General features: G+C 45.6%; 1 protein-coding gene across 3 annotated transcripts in view; it reads right to left on the bottom strand.

Annotated features, from left to right (window-relative positions):
* Positions 1-10,413: 10,413 nt before the first annotated feature.
* LOC141266106 (uncharacterized) overlaps positions 10,414-21,902 on the bottom strand; it is a 36,161-nt gene continuing 24,672 nt past the window's right edge. For 2 of the 3 annotated variants that reach the window (XM_073680043.1, XM_073680044.1), the window contains exons 5-9: positions 21,333-21,412; positions 21,168-21,237; positions 18,007-18,104; positions 16,969-17,083; positions 10,414-12,236 (exon numbers count right to left, since the gene is read on the bottom strand). In XM_073680043.1, coding sequence (XP_073536144.1) covers positions 11,341-12,236; positions 16,969-17,083; positions 18,007-18,104; positions 21,168-21,237; positions 21,333-21,412 — 1,259 coding nt within the window. In that variant the 3' untranslated portion in view covers positions 10,414-11,340. The remainder of the gene's footprint in view (positions 12,237-16,968; positions 17,084-18,006; positions 18,105-21,167; positions 21,238-21,332; positions 21,413-21,902) is intronic. The other variant, XM_073680045.1, reaches the window with a different exon arrangement.

Here is a 21,902-nt window from a genome sequence, read left to right as displayed (position 1 = left end):
CACCATTCTGGTCGCTCTTCTCTGAACTTGCTCCAGTTCTGGGGTCCAGGTTGCAAATCTTACCAAGGACAATATCTGCATAGACGTTGTATGTGCGTTGAGTTTCCTCCACACTCTCCAGTTTCCTCACACTACAAAGACTGATAGGAAATCCAGACTGTGAGCACAATGGGGACAGTGAATGATGACAATGATTGTAAAGTGCCACTAAATATGTTGACGCTATATACACTGATGAGCAAATGGGTACCAATGTTTTGAACTTTTGACTCTCAGGCTCCATATCTCACCATTCACTACTGCTTCGAATGTGAGACTACCATCATTTTATAGACAATCATCTTCGCTATATCATACATAAATTTGACTTGCAACTATTTAGCATATGATTAGTATTGCAGATTCTTGTCATGTCGATGCATTTTTACTGTTTTGCTCCTAAAAATCTAAATTAAAATTTTTATTATTTTGTTAGTATTTTGTAAATCCACTTTTGGCTTTCACCACTGCCTGAATCCTTCTGGGCAGCTCTCAATCAGATTCAAACATGTCTCAACACAGATCACAGGTCTCTTCTACACGTTCCCAAAGTTGGTGCAGACTGGTCAACTCACTTGGATATATATATATATACAGCTTTATCTTCAACTCTATCCACAAGAGTTTGATTTGAAGCAGGAGTGGATGGTGAGATATGGAGCCTGAAAGGTAGTCAGATGTGTGCAGCTCACTCCAATTATTACCATCGGAAAACAGAAGCAGCTAAGCCCGACTGCTCAGTGGATTGTATAAAGTCATCAAAGTGAATAGTCATGGGTGTGTTCATGGGCTGCTCCATCTCTAGTCATTCTTAAATGGACGTGGTATCAGCTGGTAGAAGGACCACAATTCTGTACATACAGTGGTGTGAAAAACTGTTTGCCCCCTTCCTGATTTCTTATTCTTTTACATGCTTGTCCCACTTAAAAGTTTTGGATCTCAAAACAAATTTAAACATTAGACAAAGATAACACAAGTAAATACAGAGTGCAGTTTTAAAGCAAAGGTCTTTATTATTAAGGGAAAAAGAAATCCAAACCTACAGGGTCCTGTGTGAAAAAGTGACCCCCCCCACCTCCTTAAAACATAAAATTAACTGTGATTTATCACATATTTGGGAAGCGGAGTTCAATTTCCCTAGCCTCACACAGGCCTGATTACTGCCACACCTGTTCTCAATCAAGAAATCACTTAAATAGGACCTGCCTGACAAAGTGAAGTAGATCCAAAGATCCTCAAAAGCTAGACATCACGCTGCGATTTAAAGAAATTCAGGAACAAATGAGAAAAAGTAATTGAGATCTATCAGTCTGGAAAAGGTTATAAAGACATTTCTAAAGCTTTGGGACTCCTGCAAATTACAGTGAGAGCCATTATCCACACATGGTGAAAACATGGAACAGTGGTGAACCTTCCCAGGAGTGGCTGGCCGACCAAAATTACCCCAAGCGCGCAGCAACGACTCATCCAAGAGGTCACAAAAGACCCAGAACAACATCCAAAGAACTGCAGGCCTCACTTGTCTCAGTTAAGGACAGTGGTCATGACTCGCACCATAAGAAAAAGACTGGGCAAAAATGGCAGCATAGCAGAGTTCCAAGACAAAAATCACTGCTGAGCAAAAAGAACATAAAGGCTCGTCTCAGTTTTGCCAGAAAACACCTTGATGATCACCATGACTTGTGGGAGAATACTCTGTGGACTGACGAGACAAAAGTTTAACTTTTTTGGAAGATATATGTCCCATTACATCTGGCGTAAAAGTAACACTGCATTTCAAAAAAGAATCATCATACCAATAGCAAAATATGGTGGTGGTAGTGTGGCACCCCAGGGGTCTGGTTTCCACAGTAATAGCAGTATTACGTCTGTGAGCAGGTGGGAGGTCTCCTGGGCAGGAATCCTAAGCATGCCACACCTCCTGCCCAGTCCTGGGAGGGGAAGAACTTCCCCTACAAAAACTGGGGCTGAGGCAGGGTTAGAGAGAGGAGTTCCAGACAGAGACGGAGTCTGGTCTGGACACGCAGAAACAGGGACAGAGAGACATCAGGAGCTCTGTAGGAGCCAAGGAGAAGCGCCAGGGGCTGGAGCCGTGCAGAGCTCGCCCTGGGAGAAGGTACTAAAACCGGACACAGGAGTCCGAGGCTGTGGGGACTAAGATATACCCAGCAGCAGAATCCATCCGGCAGGGGATTCCAGGTCCTCTGGCCATAAAAGCCCGGAGGCTCAGTCACAACGAAGGGACCAGCACCGCCATCCCGGAGCGGAGGCTAACAGGAGGCCCCAGGTCACCAGCCATACGGGTGAGCACCACACGGTATACCCAGGGACGTGGGCTACTTGTAACCGCTGAAAGCAGGGTAGCCAGGAAGGGTACAGACTAACGGGAAGGCCTACAACTCCACCTGGCCAGGGAACTCCGGCTTACTCGCAGACTAACCAGGCCCCAACTACTAGCCAGTACTCCCGGGGGAATTTGCCTTGTACCATCAGTAAAGGCCCTGAACTGTACCCTCGCGTCTCCGTGCTTCCTTGTCGCACCGTTAGTGCTGGGACATCCACACCATCACTCCCAACATCACCCACATCCGCTGCCCTGAGGCCATACCTCTCCCGTTGGGGGTTATATCAACATTGCTGCACACCTATACCACCGGCCTCAGCGGTCTGCCCTGCAGCGGCGGTTTCATAACCGCATTCAACGGGTGGCGTAGTCGGACACTAATACCATCATACCAATAACTGCCACTTAGTTTGACCACCCTGGGCGCGGACCGGGTCACCGCCACACGAAGACTACTACCCCCATCGGATCCGGCTCCGGGTATCCCCCGCGCCGCACTACAGCACTGGCCCAGGGGGTGAGTCAGTAGTGTGATGGTCTGGTGCGGGCTTCAAGACCTGGAAGACTTGCTGTGGTAAATGGAACCAGGAATTCTGCTGTCTAGCAAAAAATCCTGAAGGAGAATGTCTGGCCATCTGTTCGTGACCTCAAGCTGAAGAGCACTTGTGTTATGCAGCAGGACAATGATCTAAAACACACCAGCAAGTCCACCTCTTAATGGCTTAAGAAAAACAAAATTAACACTTTGGAGTGGCCAAGTCAAAGTCCTACCCTTAATCCGATTGAGATGCTGTGGCATGACCTTAAAAATGGCGGTTCATGCCCAGAAACCCTCCAATGTGGCTGAATTACAACAATTTTGCAAAGATGAGTGGCCAAAATTCCTCCGAGACGTAAAAGACTCGTTGTCTTTTATGCTTGATTGCAGTTGTTGCTGCTAAGGGCGGCCCAACCAGTTATTAGGTTTAGGGGGCAATCACTTTTTCACACAGGGCCCTGTAGGTTGGGATTTCTTTTTCCTTTAATAATAAAGATCTTCATTTAAAAACTGCATTTTGTGGTTACTTGTGTTATTTTTGTCTAATATTTACATTTGTTTTGTGATCTGAAACATTTAAGTGACAAAAGAATAAGAAATCAGGAAGGGGGCAAACACTTTTTCACATCACTGTAAGTGGAACCGGCATCTATCAGACATATATTGTGATGGGTAGCCTATCTAAACCACATTATGTCATCACCTTGTAAATAGAGACAGACTGATACATTTTCAGGTAAATTGACAAAACTCAATATACCCAGTATATATATATAAAAAAGTATGGGGAGTGAGGGGAAAAAAGATTGACTATATAATAAAAGGCCTTTCATAATCACCAACAACGGTTCTTGAATAGGCAAGTTAAAGTGTGAATAAAATTATTATTTATTTAGAGAACTATTGATTCCATGTTGCTGTACATGAGAAGGGGTTACATACAAAATAGATATAAATTATAGTCAAAAAACTGATAGACAGTTACAGAGGGGAGAGGGCCCTGCCCCTGCGGGCTTACAGTCTACAGGATAATGAGGAAGGAGACAGTAGGGTAGGGAGAGTGCGGCAGCTCCGGTGGTGATGAGGGGGCAGCTCCAGTGGTGGTGAGGGGGCAGCTCCGGTGGTGGTGAGGTTGGTTGTTGCAGGCTGTAACCTTTCTTGAAGAGATGGGTTTTCAAGTTCCATCTGAAAGTTCCGAATGTGGTGGATAATCGGACGTGTTGGGGCACAGAATTCCAGAGTATGGAGGAAGCTCGGGAGAAGATTTGGAGGCGATTGGGTGAGGAACGTATAAGGGTGGAGGAGAGAAGGAGGTCTTGAGAGGACCGGAGATTACAAATGTGGGGAGATTAGTTCAGATATATACGGAGGTAACAGATTATGGACAGCATTGTAGGTCAATGTTAATACACTGCTCAAAAAAATAAAGGTAACATTAAAATAACACATCCTAGATATCATTAGATATCAATGAATGAAATATTCCAGTTGCTAATCTTTATTCATTACATAGTGGAATGCTTTGAGAACAATTAAACATAAAAATGATCAATGTAAATCAAAATTAATATCCCATGGAGGTCTGGATTTGGAATGATACTCAAAATCAAAAGTGGAAAATCAAATTACAGGCTGATCCAACTTCAGTGGAGATGCCTCAAGACAAGGAAATGATGCTCAGTAGTGTGTGTGGCCTCCACGTGCCTGTATGACCTCCCTACAACGCCTGGGCATGCTCCTGATGAGGCTGAGTATTGTGTGTGGCCTCCACGTGCCTGTATGACCTCCCTACAACGCCTGGGCATGCTCCTGATGAGGCTGAGTATTGTGTGTGGCCTCCACGTGCCTGTATGACCTCCCTACAACGCCTGGGCATGCTCCTGATGAGGCTGAGTATTGTGTGTGACCTCCACGTGCCTGTATGACCTCCCTACAACGCCTGGGCATGCTCCTGATGAGGCTGAGTATTGTGTGTGGCCTCCACGTGCCTGTATGACCTCCCTACAACGCCTGGGCATGCTCCTGATGAGGCTGAGTATTGTGTGTGGCCTCCACGTGCCTGTATGACCTCCCTACAACGCCTGGGCATGCTCCTGATGAGGCTGAGTATTGTGTGTGGCCTCCACGTGCCTGTATGACCTCCCTACAACGCCTGGGCATGCTCCTGATGAGGCTGAGTATTGTGTGTGGCCTCCACGTGCCTGTATGACCTCCCTACAACGCCTGGGCATGCTCCTGATGAGGCTCAGTATTGTGTGTGGCCTCCACGTGCCTGTATGACCTCCCTACAACGCCTGGGCATGCTCCTGATGTGGCTGAGTATTGTGTGTGGCCTCCACGTGCCTGTATGACCTCCCTACAACGCCTGGGCATGCTCCTGATGAGGCTGAGTATTGTGTGTGGCCTCCATGTGCCTGTATGACCTCCCTACAATGCCTGGGCACGCTCCTGATGAGGCTGAGTATTGTGTGTGGCCTCCGCGTGCCTGTATGACCTCCCTACAACGCCTGGGCACGCTCCTGATGAGGCTGAGTATTGTGTGTGGCCTCCACGTGCCTGTATGACCTCCCTACAACGCCTGGGCATGCTCCTTATGAGGCTGAGTATTGTGTGTGGCCTCCACGTGCCTGTATGACCTCCCTACAACGCCTGGGCATGCTCCTGATGAGGCTCAGTATTGTGTGTGGCCTCCACGTGCCTGTATGACCTCCCTACAACGCCTGGGCATGCTCCTGATGATGCTCAGTAGTGTGTGTGGCCTCCACGTGCCTGTATGACCTCCCTACAACGCCTGGGCATGCTCCTGATGAGGCTCAGTATTATGCGTGGCCTCCACGTGCCTGTATGACCTCCCTACAACGCCTGGGCATGCTCCTGATGAGGCTCAGTATTATGCGTGGCCTCCACGTGCCTGTATGACCTCCCTACAACGCCTGGGCATGCTCCTGATGAGGCTGAGTATTGTGTGTGGCCTCCACGTGCCTGTATGACCTCCCTACAACGCTTGGGCATGCTCCTGATGAGGCTGAGTATTGTGTGTGGCCTCCACGTGCCTGTATGACCTCCCTACAACTCCTGGGCATGCTCCTGCTGAGTATTGTGTGTGGCCTCCACGTGCCTGTATGACCTCCCTACAACGCCTGGGCATGCTCCTGATGATGCTCAGTAGTGTGTGTGGCCTCCACGTGCCTGTATGACCTCCCTACAACGCCTGGGCATGCTCCTGATGAGGCTCAGTATTATGCGTGGCCTCCATGTGCCTGTATGACCTCCCTACAACGCCTGGGCATGCTCCTGATGAGGCTGAGTATTGTGTGTGGCCTCCACGTGCCTGTATGACCTCCCTACAACGCCTGTGCATGCTCCTGATGAGGCTGAGTATTGTGTGTGGCCTCCACGTGCCTGTATGACCTCCCTACAACGCCTGGGCATGCTCCTGATGAGGCTCAGTATTGTGTGTGGCCTCCACGTGCCTGTATGACCTCCCTACAACGCCTGGGCATGCTCCTGATGAGGCTGAGTATTGTGTGTGGCCTCCACGTGCCTGTATGACCTCCCTACAACGCCTGGGCATGCTCCTGATGAGGCTGAGTATTGTGTGTGGCCTCCACGTGCCTGTATGACCTCCCTACAACGCCTGGGCACGCTCCTGATGAGGCTGAGTATTGTGTGTGGCCTCCGCGTGCCTGTATGACCTCCCTACAACGCCTGGGCACGCTCCTGATGAGGCTGAGTATTGTGTGTGGCCTCCGCGTGCCTGTATGACCTCCCTACAACGCCTGGGCATGCTCCTTATGAGGCTGAGTATTGTGTGTGGCCTCCACGTGCCTGTATGACCTCCCTACAATGCCTGGGCATGCTCCTGATGAGGCTCAGTATTGTGTGTGGCCTCCACGTGCCTGTATGACCTCCCTACAACGCCTGGGCATGCTCCTGATGATGCTCAGTAGTGTGTGTGGCCTCCACGTGCCTGTATGACCTCCCTACAATGCCTGGGCATGCTCCTGATGAGGCTCAGTATTATGCGTGGCCTCCACGTGCCTGTATGACCTCCCTACAACGCCTGGGCATGCTCCTGATGAGGCTGAGTATTGTGTGTGGCGTCCACGTGCCTGTATGACCTCCCTACAACGCCTGGGCATGCTCCTGATGAGGCTGAGTATTGTGTGTGGCGTCCACTTGCCTGTATGACCTCCCTACAACGCCTGGGCATGCTCCTGATGAGGCTGAGTATTGTGTGTGGCCTCCACGTGCCTGTATGACCTCCCTACAACGCCTGGGCATGCTCCTGATGAGGCTGAGTATTGTGTGTGGCCTCCACGTGCCTGTATGACCTCCCTACAACGCCTGGGCACGCTCCTGATGAGGCTGAGTATTGTGTGTGGCCTCCGCGTGCCTGTTTGACCTCCCTACAACGCCTGGGCATGCTCCTGATGAGGCTGAGTATTGTGTGTGGCCTCCACGTGCCTGTATGACCTCCCTACAACGCCTGGGCATGCTCCTGATGAGGCTGAGTATTGTGTGTGGCCTCCACGTGCCTGTATGACCTCCCTACAACGCCTGGGCATGCTCTTGATGAGGCTGAGTATTGTGTGTGGCCTCCACGTGCCTGTATGACCTCCCTACAACGCCTGGGCATGCTCCTGATGAGGTTGCGGATGGTCTCCTGTGGGATCTCCTCCCAGACGTGGATTAAAGCATTAGTCAACTCCTGGACAGTCTGTGGTGCACGTTGGTGGATGGAGCGAGACATGATGTCCCAGATGTGCTCAATCGGATTCAGGTCTGGGGAACGGGCGGCCAGTCCATAGCTTCAATGCCTTCATCTTGCAGGAACTGCTGACACACTCCAGCCACATGAGGTCTGGCATTGTCCTGCATTAGGAGGAACCCAGGCCAACCGCACCAGCATATGGTCTCACAAGGGGTCAGAGGATCTCATCCCAGTACCTAATGGCAGGGTACATATGGCTAGAACATGGAGGGTTGTGTGGTCCTCCAAAGAAATGCCTCCCCACACCATTACTGACCCATACCACCCTCATGGAGTCTGTTTCTGACAGTTTGAGCAGACACATGGATGTTAGTGGCCTACTGGAGGTAATTTTGCAGGGATCTGGCACTGCTCCTTCTGTTCCTCCTTGCACAAAGGAGGGGTAGCAGTCCTGCTGCTGGGTTGTTGCCCTCCTACGGCCGCCTCTTCGTCTTCTGGTTTACTGGCCTGTCTCCTGGTATCTACTCCATACACTGGACACTGCTGACAGACACAGCTACCCTTCTTGCCACAGCTCACATTGATGTGCCATCCTGGATGAGCTGCACTACCTGAGCAACTTCTGTGGGTTGTAGACACCGCCTCATGCTACTGTACCTCAAGGAGTGAGAGCAATGACAAAATGCAAAAGTAACCAAAACAACAGCCAAAAAGGATGAGAACAGAGAAATGGTCTGTGGTCACCACCTGCAGAACCACTCCTTTATCGGGGGTATCTTGCTAATCGCCGATCATTTCTACCGGTTGTCTGTTCCATTTGCACAACGGCAGGAGAAATGGATTCACAATCAGTGTCGCTTCATAACTGGACAGGTGGATTTCACAGAAGTGTTATTGACTTGGAGTTAAACAACACAGTGTAAGTGTTCCCTTTATTTTTTTGTACAGTGTAGTTTGAACTGGATACGTTGCGGAATTGGGAGCCAATGAATGGATTGACAGAGGGGAGAAGCAGAGCCGTTAGGAGGAGAGTGGTGGGATTAGTCGGGCAGCAGAGTTATGAACGGAGTGGAGAGGTGCAAGAAGGTTTGCAGGGAGGCCACAAAAGAATATTACAGTAGTCGAGGCGAGAGATGAGATGATGAGGGCATGGAGTAACATTTTAGTAGATGGAAGGATGAGGAAAGAACGGATTCTGGAAATATCTTTGAGTTGGGGGGAGGCAGGAGGTAGTGAGGGCTTGGATGTGAAAGACAGGGCAGAGTCGAGGGTTACTCAGAGGCAGCGAACTAATCCCATCAAGATGCTAGGAAAAATCTAAAATGGGCTTTGTGCACACTCAATGGATGGAAACAATATTCCTTACATAGGAAACAGACAACAGTCAGACCTCATTCACACTTGTGTATTTTGGTTATTATATTACATTAGTATTTGTAATCAAAAACTGGAAGGGAATTTAACCAAAGAAGAATAGAATGAAAAGATTTGAACATTTTCAATGTTTTTTTGTCCAGCTGCAACGATGTATACAGTAATGAGAAGAAACGTTTGTGGCGACAATTCAGTGCATAGAAAATTACGACGGCACAATAATTTTCTCCAAAAATCCTGGTCAGAGATCATAGAATCATAGAATCATAGAATGGTAGAGTTGGAAGGGACCTCCTGGGTCATCTGGTCCAACCCCCTGCTCAAAGCAGGATTCACTAAATCATCTCAGACAGATGTCTGTCCAGCCTCTGTTTGAAGACGTCCATTGAAGGGGAACTCACCACCTCTCGTGGCAGCCTGTTCCACTCATTAATCACCCTAACTGTCAAAAAGTTTTTTCTAATATCTAATCTGTGTCTCCTCCCATTTAGTTTCATCCCATTGCTTCTAGTCTTTCCTTGTGCAAATGAGAATAAAGATGATCCTTCTACAATGTGACAGCCCTTGACATATTTGTAGACAGCTATTAAGTCTCCTCTCAGTCTTCTTTTTTGCAGCTAAACATTCCCAAATCCTGCAACCGTTCCTCATAGGACATGGTTTGCAGACCAGTCACCATTCTGGTCGCTCTTCTCTGAACTTGCTCCAGTTTGTCTATGTCTTTTTTAAAATGTGGTGCCCAAAACTGTACACAGTATTCCAGATGAGGTCTGACCAAAGAGGAGTAAAGACCGATAATGACTTCACGTGATCTAGACTGTATGCTTCTGTTAATACATCCCAGAATTGTATTTGCCTTTTTTGCTGCTGCATCACACTGTTGACTCATGTTCAGTCTATGATCTATTAGTATACCTAAGTCTTTTTCACATGTACTGTTGCTTAGCTCTATTCCTCCCATTCTGTATATGCTTTTTTCATTTTTATTGCCCAGATGTAGTACTTTGCATTTTTCCCTGTTAAAAACCATTCTGTTGGTTGCTGCCCACTGCTCCAGTTTATTTAGGTCTTTTTGAATCCTCTCTCTCTCTTCTCTAGTATTAGCTATCCCTCCTAGCTTTGTGTCATCAGCAAATTTAATCAGTTTACCCTCAATTCCTTCATCTAAATCACTGATAAAGATGTTGAACAATACAGGTCCCAGGACGGAGCCCTGTGGTACCCCACTTGAGACATTCATCCAGCTGGATGTGAAGCCATTTACAACCACCCTTTGAGTCCGATCACTAAGCCAGTTATGAATCCACCTAACAGTTGCCTGGTCCATTGCATACTTGGTCATTTTTTCAATAAGGATGATGTGAGATACTTTGTCAAATGCTTTGCTGAAGATGAGTTAAGATATATATATATATATATATATATATATATATATATATATATATATATATATATATATATATTTTTTTTTTTTTTCTTTTTGGGTGCAGAACAAGGCTAATTCAACTAAAATCAAAAGCATTTCACACATTTGGTCCACCAAGGAGCCAGAGGGTCAGAGGGTGCACGGTAAGACGGGTGGGAAGGGAAGTACTGCAACTAGGGAAGGATGAGAGGGACATCCTTGAAGCTTTACCTGCGCAATCCTGAGCTCCCCGAGCTCTAGATGGGTTCTTTCACCCCATGCGGCGATCACGTTCCTATAACCCTAAGCACGGCACTGGCTAGTGTGTTGGGCAGTAGTAAAGCTAATCCTGCTCTATAATATAGACACAAAGGGAGACAGACAAGGGTTAAAGAAAAAAGCAATCACATTCAGAGCACACCAGGCGAACGAATGGTATATAAAGGGAGAGGAAAATCAAAGGGGAGGTAAGAAGAAGGAAGACACCAAACTTCCGAACCGCAATCTCTAGAGACGACTCCTAAACGACTTCTCTTTCCATGGCTCACAGCTCCAAACCAATTCCAAGGTATAGCAAGCTATCACTGGCAACTACCCAAGCTAAGAGGTGAGGACTTATACCAGAGAGGAGTGGAGAACTCAGAACAGCTGAGATAACTCAGCTCTAGGGGACAAGCAGGAGTGTTTAACCCTTGCAATCCATGAACAAGGGAAATCTGCATAGCTAACTGGAAAGGAAAGCAGATCAAACCAGTCCCGGCATGTGTGCAGCCAAACACTGCAATCTTCTGACACCTGAAAGAGAGGAAACCACTCTCTGTCGCGGTATCTCTGTGACACATCACAACGACATTTCTACGCAATGTTAATTCTCTGATAAGTTATGAAATATTATTTACTTGTAAAACGTTTCCACATATTGAAAATCAAAATGTCTTCTCCCGTATGTGACTCTTTTGATGTTTAATAACACTTGATTTATCTGTAAAGCGCTTCCCACACTGCGGACATGAATACGGCTTCTCTCCTCTGTGAATTCTTTCATGAATAATAAGATTTGGTTTACCTGTAAAGCATTTCACACATTCAGGGCAAGAATACGGCTTCTCTCCTGTGTGCGTTCTCTCATGTCGAACAAGATTTGATTTATCTTTAAAACATTTCCCACATAGTGAACATGAATACGGCTTCTCTCCTGTGTGGCTTCTCTCATGGTTAACAAGACTTGTTCTGTCTTTAAAGCACTTTCCACATTCTGTGCATGAATACGGCTTCTCTCCTGTGTGAATTCTCCCATGAGAAGCAAGATTTGCTTTTTCTGTAAAACATTTCCCACATTCTGAACATGTATACGGCTTCTCTCCTGTGTGAATTTTCTGATGTGTAACCAAATGAGATTTACTTACGAAACATTTCTTACATTCTGAACATGAATACGGCTTCTCTCCTGTGTGAATTCTCTGATGTGCGACAAGATTTGATTTTCTTGTAAAAAAATTCCCGCATTCAGAACATGAAAACGGCTTCACTCCTGTGTGCGTCTTCGCATGTGTAACAAGATGCGATTTAACTATAAAGCATTTCCCACATTTTGAACAGGGGTATGGCCGGTCCACTGTGTGAATTCTTCCAATCTGTGATTGGTCAGGAGAAGGTTCTTCATAATGAGGGGGGTTATACGATGGGTCGGTACTGTGAAGTCCTGGATGCAGATTAAGGGTAATACGATTTCCTGCTGAGGAGCGCTGCATGATATCTTGATCTTCTACTCTATAGTCGAGTGATAACATATTTGTTTCTTCATGAATCTTACTGGGATTTTCTGTTAGGATTAAACATAGATTTTGTGATTTATGTTTAAAGCCTCAAAGTAGACAAATATATAACACTCGTATTACGCTGGAAACACAACTGTGGCTTTTTGTATTTTTTAGAGTCAAAGCCAAAAATCGATCTGGCAGGAGGAGAAGTAAAAGCTAGAAATGAGTGAATAAATTCGCAGGGTCCTGGACCAGTGGCCACATCTTTATTCTGTGACTACCGGACAAAACTCTGCGAGTTGTCTTCTACCTGTCGGTATCATGAGTTCCTCTTCTGAGTAGCCAGCCTCGTGTGTGTGTCACGCTGCAAGGAGAACATCACGCCAGACCTACCAGTCAAGAGAGGAGCTGGGGGGATGCTCACAGGTAGGAGGGCAGCAGAAGAGCATGCACAATAAAGGAAGCCACAGCGGAGGCCAAAAGAAAGATGGCGCCCAGAGTCCTGAATGTGGCTTTCTTTCTGCAGCCTCCTCTTTTATAATGTCTTTGGGTCGTTGTGTTCATGGAGTTTTTAAAAGAAAACTACTACGTCATCTATATGTGACTTTCTGCTTCATGGGTGCACGACGCTGGATACTCAGGTATTGGTAATTATTTGGGATTGACTGGACTTAATCTTACTTACTAGCGTCCCTGAGGAAGCTGGTGTTTTTTAACTAGCGAAACATGAGGGATTTTTCTCCGCCTTCACCCTCTATGCCATCTCTAACTACACTGTGTTCCAAATTATTATGCAAATAATATTTTCTCAGATTTTCCCAAATTATCTATATGAATTGCAGTCATTGTAATTTTCCAGTCAAATAACTATTAGAGTTCAATTGAAAGGTTTTTGTACAAACTGCCTATGATAACAGTATATTTTTTAAAAAATAAAACACTCAACCTGCACTCAAAATGCATGTTCCAAATTATTATGCACAGCAGAGTTTTCAACCTTTTCATTTTAATAAAGAACAAAAAAATGGTCATTTTTGAAATTATAAGCATTAGCAGGTTATTACACACTGAAATCAAACAGTTTTCAACTCAAAACTTTATTCTACGTGATGTTACATTTGCACATAGGACCCCTTGTTGGAAAGGAGCTTCTGAACTCTCTCGTCCATTGAATTTGTCAGGTTTTGGATGGTTTCTGCTTCAATTGTTTTGCATGAGGACAGAATACCCTCCCAGAGCTGTAGCTTAGATGTGAACTGCCTCCCGCCATCATAGACACTCCTTTTGATGATGCTCCAGAGGTTCTCAATGGGGTTGAGGTCAGGGGAGCATGGGGGTCACACCATAAGTTTGTCCCCTTTTATGCCCATATCAGCCAGAGATGCAGATGTGTTATGTGCAGCATGAGACGGGGCATTATCATGCATGAAATGATCTCGATGGTCCAGATGGATGGAGTGGAGGATGGCTGGTTGATGGACACCCCATGCAAACACAGCTACAGCGCTAACAAGGAGGAGGTGGAGTAATGTTTTGGGCTGGAATCATGAGGAGAGAGATTGTCGGCCCTTTTAGGATCCCTGAAGGGGTAAAGATGAACTCAATAATGTATGTGGAGTTTCTCAAACAGCACTTCCTTCCATGGTTCAAGAAGAAGAACCGTGCATTCCACAGCAAGATCATTTTCATGCATGATAATGCACCATCTCATGCTGCATATAACACATCTGCATCTCTGGCTGCTATGGGCATAAAAGGGGACAAACTTATGGTGTGGCACCCATGCTCCCCTGACCTCAACCCCATTGAGAACCTCTGGAGCATCATCAAAAGGAGTGTCTATGATGGCGGGAGGCAGTTCACATCTAAGCAACAGCTCTGGGAGGGTATTCTGTCCTCATGCAAAACAACTGAAGCAGAAACCATCCAAAACCTGACAAATTCAATGGACGAGAGAGTTCAGAAGCTCCTTTCCAACAAGGGGTCCTATGTGAAAATGTAACATCACCTAGAATAAAGTTTTGAGTTGAAAACTGTTTGATTTCAGTGTGTAATAACCGGCTAATGCTTATAATTTCAAAAATGACCATTTTTTTGTTCTTTATTAAAATGAAAAGGTTGAAAACTCTGCTGTGCATAATAATTTGGAACATGCATTTTGAGAGCAGTTTGAGTTGTTTATTTTTTTAAAAATATCCTGTTATCATAGGCAGTTTGTCCAAAAACCTTTCAATTGTACTCTAATAGTTATTTGACTGGAAAATTACAATGACTGCAATTCATATAGGTAATTTGGGAAAATCTGAGGAAATATTATTTGCATAATAATTTGGAACACAGTGTATTTACCTCGTTTCCTTTTCTATATTTTTTAATTACATTATTACTTATTGTGCAGCTCTGTGCCCTTATTGTTCCTTATTTATTGGTTATATTTTACATTGTTCTATTTACTTAGAATCACACTATGTGAGATTTCATTCCTTGTGACTTTTTTTGGTAAATTACTGTGTGTTTTCTCTACCCCTTCACCTCCCAAGGATTTACCTTTTTTTTCACCTTTTCTATTTTCTTCAGCAATATTAGTTATTATGTGAGGCTATGCTTATATAGTTCCTTATCTAATATTCAGATTGCGTTAATTATTTAGGGCAGGGGTGGGGAACCTCTGACCCGCAACCTCGTTTTCTTCGCCCCCCAAACAGATTCCTGGGGACGTCAGTGCTCATGCATTGGCGATAATGCTGGCCCTTTAATTGCCACTGACGCTGCATGCAAGCAACGTTCACTACTGAATGCTGTGGAGCATTGAATAAAGCACTGCGTCCTACGTCAGGACGTATTTTGTGGGTGTACTTTCCAATCCCAGCGACGACAACAGCCGTGGAAGCCCCTGCCCCACCCGTAATGTTTATAGGCCTCAGACCCTCCTTTAATGTATATTTGCTTACAGGTGTCTACTGTGATTTATGTGCCCGCGGCGTCTCCTGTGTGACGCGCGAGCCCGCGGCGTCTCCTGTGTGACGCGCGAGCCCGCGGCGTCTCCTGTGTGACGCGCGAGCCCGCGACGTCTCCTGTGTGACGCGCGAGCCCGCGACGTCTCCTGTGTGACGCGCGAGCCCGCGACGTCTCCTGTGTGACGCGCGAACCCGCGGCGTCTCCTGTGTGACGCGCGAGCCCGCGGCGTCTCCTGTGTGACGCGCGAGCCCGCGGCGTCTCCTGTGTGACGCGCGAGCCCGCGGCGTCTCCTGTGTGACGCGCGAGCCCGCGGCGTCTCCTGTGTGACGCGCGAGCCCGCGGCGTCTCCTGTGTGACGCGCGAGCCCGCGGCGTCTCCTGTGTGACGCGCTAGCCTGCGGCGTCTCCTTTGTGACGTGCATGCCCGCGGCGTCTCCTGTGTGACGCGCTAGCCTGCGGCGTCTCCTTTGTGACGTGCGTGCCCGCGGCGTCTCCTGTGTGACGCGTGTGCCCGTGGCTTCTCCTATTTGACGCGCGTGCCCGTGGCGTCTCCTGTGTGACGCGCGTGCCCGCGGTGTCTCCTGTGTGACGCGCGTGCCTGCGGCGTCTCCTATTTGACGCGCGTGCCCGCAGCGTCTCCTATTTGACGCGCGTGCCCACGGTGTCTCCTGTTTGACGCGCGTGCCCGCGGCGTCTCCTATGTGACGCTCGGTGTCCCCTATGTGATGTATATACTGTAGACCTCCCACTGCTTGAGTTCTATAACTGTAACGTAAGCAGTGATGAATTTTCCCCTGTGAGGAGATCTACAGTGTAATATAAATCTGTGATCAGAACTTACTGCTGAGATTTCTTTTTAAAATTCATCGCCGTTGTTAGGTGTGATGGATGATATTGCTACTCACATCAGACCTCACCTGACAGGTGCAGTTCCACCGTCACATCAGGGATGAGGTCATTACATGTGTGACCATACAGAGCAGGGTAAATGTCAAGTTGATAATTTAGTGCGGCCCCTGAGTGATAAAACAAATATCCAAATAGTCCCTGGCAGAAAAAAAAGGTTCCCCACCCCTGAATTAGGGTGACATCTGATATGATCTCATTTTTTGTTACCTTCTTGGTGACTTGTTTTGTGTGTATATACTACAATGTTACTGATAATCTTGGTCGATATTTGGGATTGTTAATTGTATTAGGCTGTCACTAGATCACACATTTATATGTTGGGGGTGTCTTGTGTGGGTTTATTATGACCCTTATTACAAGTCTACCTCTTACCCCTCTGATAGGGCCTTATAATATGTCTCTGTCTTATTGTTAATGTATCTTTTCGCAATGAAGATGTCACGATATTTTCTCCCAGCATTCATATTTTGGGGTGTGCTGCTTTATACACACTGTCCTTTTGTATTGTTTTTGTGCTGTTTGATATCTACAGTAAATCTCCCCTATGATTATATGGGTGGTGCCATCCCGTTCTTTTTGGTTGGAGACACAGAATTTATTTGATGCAAATTGAATCTTCTGAAATATAATTTGGGGTGATTTGTTCGATTTCACTCAATGCAGCTACAGTATTTAAAAAAGAAAATCATTCTTGTAGGAGAAGCCTTTTTTGCTCACATTTTGGTTTGGCAGAGTATGGGAATGTTTTAGTAATTTGAGAATCCTGTGTTTGTTGTATGATTTCTTATGTGATTAATTCTTTGTTCTTGTAGTTTACACTATAAACTTCTGTTAGTGCCCCCAAAATGTTAAAGTAAAGTAAGACCATATAAAACGTCCAGGCCTCTGACAGGACACGCATTCACGCTCTTCATTCACTGTTACGTACCTGGAGTAACATCTACTGGAACGTCCTCTTCCACGTTACTCACACGCGGTGGGTCGCCCGACATCTTTTCTTCTTCTGCTTTGAACTCCACTTTAATAATCGTCAGATCTTCACCCTGACAGATGGAAAAATCTCACAGTTCAACATAAGAGTAGAAATAGCTATCAGCGAATTAACAGATCTGGGAAAAAGAAACCTCGTGGTGAGGAAGATAGAACAGGTCCTTTAAAGAGGACCTGTCACCAGGTCAAAAGTGGTCACTTTATGCTTTTATTTTATCCTCACTGCTTCCCTGAGTTCTCCCATGGTACTTCCCATGGTACAAACCTACATAATGGTCTTGTGGCAGGTGAAGCGGGTGTTCAGGTGTCTGATTTCTGAGCTCCTGCTCTAATGGAGAGGATTAGCAATAACTTTTTAACAATTCAGGACATGGAACTTCCTTAGATTTAGCGTTTAATACCAACTGCTACTAGGTGGTTTCAGAAGTTAGGGTTTCCTTTCTCATCACAAGGAGCCAACTGCAACCAATTAAGAGACGGGGTTCTCGATGAGCGACCACTAAAAATGGTCCCCGGGTCAGTCTTGTATGGATGGCTAGGACCCCTAATAGTCTTATTATTTCATTTGTCTGATGAACTAGTGGTCCACTCTGGAATCATGAGACAAAAGCTAAAGGTGGGAAATTATGACTTGGGTAATGAAGACTTGGATCGAAGCCTGAAGACTAAATCTAATATTTAAATCATGAATCTCTTCTTTACACTTCAAACAGAAGAGACGTGACGGGTTTTGTTAGGTCTTTTTTTTTTTAACCGTTTGCTTGTTTTTTGTTGGTGTTTCTGTAAACTGTATCTTTCATAGCAAAGCTTAAAAGTTTTATACACTTTGATCCCATATACTCTACAGAAGCCATAGCCTTTCCTACAGTATTGCAACCAGTTGACTGTAGGAAATCACCCAAGAGCTCTTACATCTGTGACCTTAAAGGTCCACACAACCCTGTATAGAGTTTGTATGTGGCTCAGCTTCATCTACCTGATGATTCTCCGGGACGTTGTGATTTTCTTCTGCACGTTCCTGGTAACACGGAGGATTGGGACGTCTCTCTGGTGGATTTCTTCCGATGAGTCCATCTGTGAGGGAGACACATGTAAGCAGGTGGAAGGTGACCCAGGTACCTTCTAAATAATGGAGGTTTATCTTTATGCTCTGCACTTTATGGCTGATGGAGGTAAATTGCTTTGTATATATTGTAATTGTAGCGCGTATCCCCTGTGATGGGCACTGCAGATGGTCTGGGCTCTATCAGTCACTGCAGGTACTTTAGGCACAACCGGGCATTCATGGAGAGGTTTACAGAAAAGTAGTTTAGTTTATAAATACTTTCTCACAACTATAGCAGTGTGAACTGTAACAGTGATGGCAGGTTACTGTGCTGGAGATGGAAAGAAGGTCAGAGTAACACAGTACATTGGTGTCAGAAGCTGTTAGAGGAGAAGAACTGGAAGAAGATGGCAGTGGAGATGGCCGAATACCTCTAGGATAGAGAGGAACTGACGTGTACACTGACGAGCAAAAGGGTAACAAAGCTTTGAACTTTTGACTTTCAGGCTCCATATCTCCCCATCCACTACTGCTCCCAACGTGAGATTCCCATCATTTTATAGACAATTATCTTGGCTATCTCATACATAAATGTGACTTGCAACTACTTAGCATATGATTAATTATGCAGATTCTTGTCATGTCGCTGCATTGTTACTGTTTTGCTCCATTTGGTGGAAAAAAAATCTTTTTCTTCTTATATACTACAAATTACATGTTCTCACATCCCCTAATAGCTCAGTGTGTTATTAGGTTGATTCCCAAGCGAAAGGTCAATGGTTTGAATTGAGGAGAAGCCGTGAAGAAGATTTCCCAAGAAAAGAGAATCAGCATCATCCAGCTCATCGATGGCGGTCTTTCGGCCAAGAAAACTGGCAAACTGCATCATGTGAGCGCCATGACAGCTGGAAGAATACGAAATGAAGTCATCCATCCATTCAAAAGCCAAGAGGTGGACGTCCGGGCAAAATATCGGAGTCAACAAGTCGGCTCATCACAAGGTCTATCAGTTCTGACAAACTCAGCAGTGGAGGCGGCTCGTAAGCTTCGTAATAGTGAGATCACAGATGTCCATGCAAGCACTGGGGTCGACACACGTTATACAAGTCTGAACTGGTGACTCGAAAAAAGGTGAAGACGACTCGACTTCAATATCGTCACAAGAAACGCTGGCTCGAGTTTGCAAAAATGTACGAAAAGTGGACAGTAGAAAATTGTAAACAGTGATTTGGAGCAATGAGAATAAAGTCAATAGACGAAGCTCTGATAGGTGCAAATGGGTCTGGAAGAAACAAGGGAAAAAGGGGCTAACTCTCGAATTCAGTGGAGGAGTCCTGATGACATGGGATTGTTTCACAGCCAAATGTGTTGGATACTTGTCCAGGATCGACGGTGGTCTCAATGCTGAGCTATATGTGAGTATACTATACTTTGTACACTCAAGTACTTTGGGTATGAAAAAGACATCAGTGTTCCAGCAGGACAACGGCTCGAAGCATACGAAAAGATTGTCAAAGAAATGGGTCAATGACAATGAAGTAGAGGTGCTAGATTGGCTCCCAGAGTCCTCAGACCTCAACCCAATCAAAGTGTTGTGGGTAGAGGTGAAGAAAAACCTGTATACATACCCGAGTCGACCAGTACGCACCAACTATGGGAACGTGTAGAAGAGACCTCAGATCAAATTTCGGTCGAGACATGCATGAATCTGATCGAGAGCAAGAAGGATTCAGGCAGTGTTGAAAGTCAAAAGGTGGATTTACAAAATACATAAAATTAAAATGTAGATTTTTAGGTGCAAAAAAATGAATCTGCATAACTAATCATATGTTAAATAGTTGCAAGTCAAATTTATCTATGAGATAGCGAGATGATTGTTGTCAGTGCATAAGGCTGGCAGGGGCAAAGTGGAAAAGTTTTGTGCAGGTAGGAGAATCCAGAAGCCACTGGGGTTGCAGTGAGTCGCCTTATACAATTCGGAGAGTCCTGTGAGAAGTGTTAGCTGCCGGCTGAGGAGGATTAGTGACAGAATACTTGCTTGCCTAGCAGGGACACAGGGAAGAAGTTGCTGGAACAATGCATGTTTGTGCTACAGACTGAGGAACTTGTGTGTCCAGTCTATTCCTTCAGCCACCAGAAAGCATTATGCTCTAACCTCTGACAGAAGTTGTGTATGTAAAGACCTGGGCCTGCTAATGATTGGGCCTTTTCCTGTTCATCTTCTTCAGAAAAGAGAAATTAGTTTGAAACAGTTATGGCCTCTCCTGTTCCTTGGAGAGCAACATCATGCCAGAACAACCAGTCAACGATAGAACAGTAAAAACACGGGGAAACCCCACCACACATCCGCAAATGTGGTACCCTCCCATCCTACAGCTACTAAAAGTGGCAGGAGGGTGGCAACATATGACATATCAGCTGCGGTGGTTGAGTGCTATGGGTTGAGGAAAGTCCGGGTGACCTACCCCACAAAAGTTTTACCATAAAACTCCATGGATCAGAATCAATATACTTCAAATATGGTGCTTGACAGTGGCCACCCTTCATCGGCTGGACAGCATAGTTCAAGCGATTGAGGAAAAGTGAAGGCAGACCCGAAGTAATCAGGATAAGTATTACGCAAGAGGGAGAAACGCACATGGATGCCCAATTGCTGTTGTAGTGCTGAAAAAAAAGGCACCAGAGCTGCAAAAGAACATTAAACCCTCAGAACGTGGAACATGAGACAGATGGACATTGGTAAGCTGGACATTACCAATAGGGAAACAGAAAGAACGAGTATTGGTCATGTGAGGAGGCAAAATTCATTAGGGAATGGTCAGTGGTAGAACGAACGAGACAAGAATGACACTGAAAGCAATTGAAAGAAGCAGTGGGAAACATGGAAGCTTGGTGAGAACGAACCTACAGAGAATTCAAGGGTCGGACATGACTGCACAGGTAGAATCATATCAGAATCAGTCTTGGTGTGCAGCTTTGACACAATGAGGGAATAGATGGTTTGAAAGTGATCAAATGTTGGGACTTGTATCTAGATGACCCTCAAAAAAAAGGCTTTTCTTCTACAATCAGTGATATTCTCCTCGTCTTACACTGCGGATCGTCCTCTGTCTCCTCGTCTTCATCTATAACCGCAACCTTAATATCAATCAAATTTTCACACTAAACAAGAGATGAGAAAAAAAAAGAAAAATTAAAATCAACTTTGGTTCCATCTCTTTATGGTTGTCTTTCGGTGAGGGCTCAGCTCCATCTACCTGCTTCTCTGGGACATTGTGATTTTCCTCTGGATGGTCCTGGGGATAGAGAGGACGAGGATTTTTCCCCCTGGATCCATCTATGGGAGACACAAACCCTCAGTGGAGGAATCCATGACCGGCTGGAGATCTTTCTATATACCATACACTTCTCTCATCACCTTCAGTTCTAGGTTTATTTATCAGGGTCTATATGACAAATGTTGTGTCTCTAACACCCGCCCCCCCCGACATTAGACCACCGGACTCGAGCTGCTGTCCGATACAGAGATTCTGCTTTCGCTCTTTCTTTAGTCGTACATGCAGGTAGAGGGGTTGGCTGGTTGTAGAAAATCTATTTTCAGAATATCTGTAAAATCTATAATTTGACTGATTATGAGGCTAAAATTTAAAAAAGAGGCTCAAGAATCAAAATCTCCAATTTCTGATGGAAATTTTGCCAACTCTTCTGGTCATTCGAACAAGCAGATTTTTTTATTTTGTTTTCACCTTCCCACATCCCTAGTTAGAAGGTCTTATTTTCCTTTGAACTTTTTATATAAAGTTTTTTTTTCTAAGCGTTGAGGTTGT

This window comes from Phyllobates terribilis, unplaced genomic scaffold, assembly GCF_046119375.1.
Source record: "Phyllobates terribilis strain yellow unplaced genomic scaffold, ASM4611937v1 Scaffold_4__5_contigs__length_816908805, whole genome shotgun sequence".
NCBI lineage: Eukaryota > Metazoa > Chordata > Amphibia > Anura > Dendrobatidae > Phyllobates > Phyllobates terribilis.
This window is presented reverse-complemented; position numbering and strand designations above follow the sequence as displayed.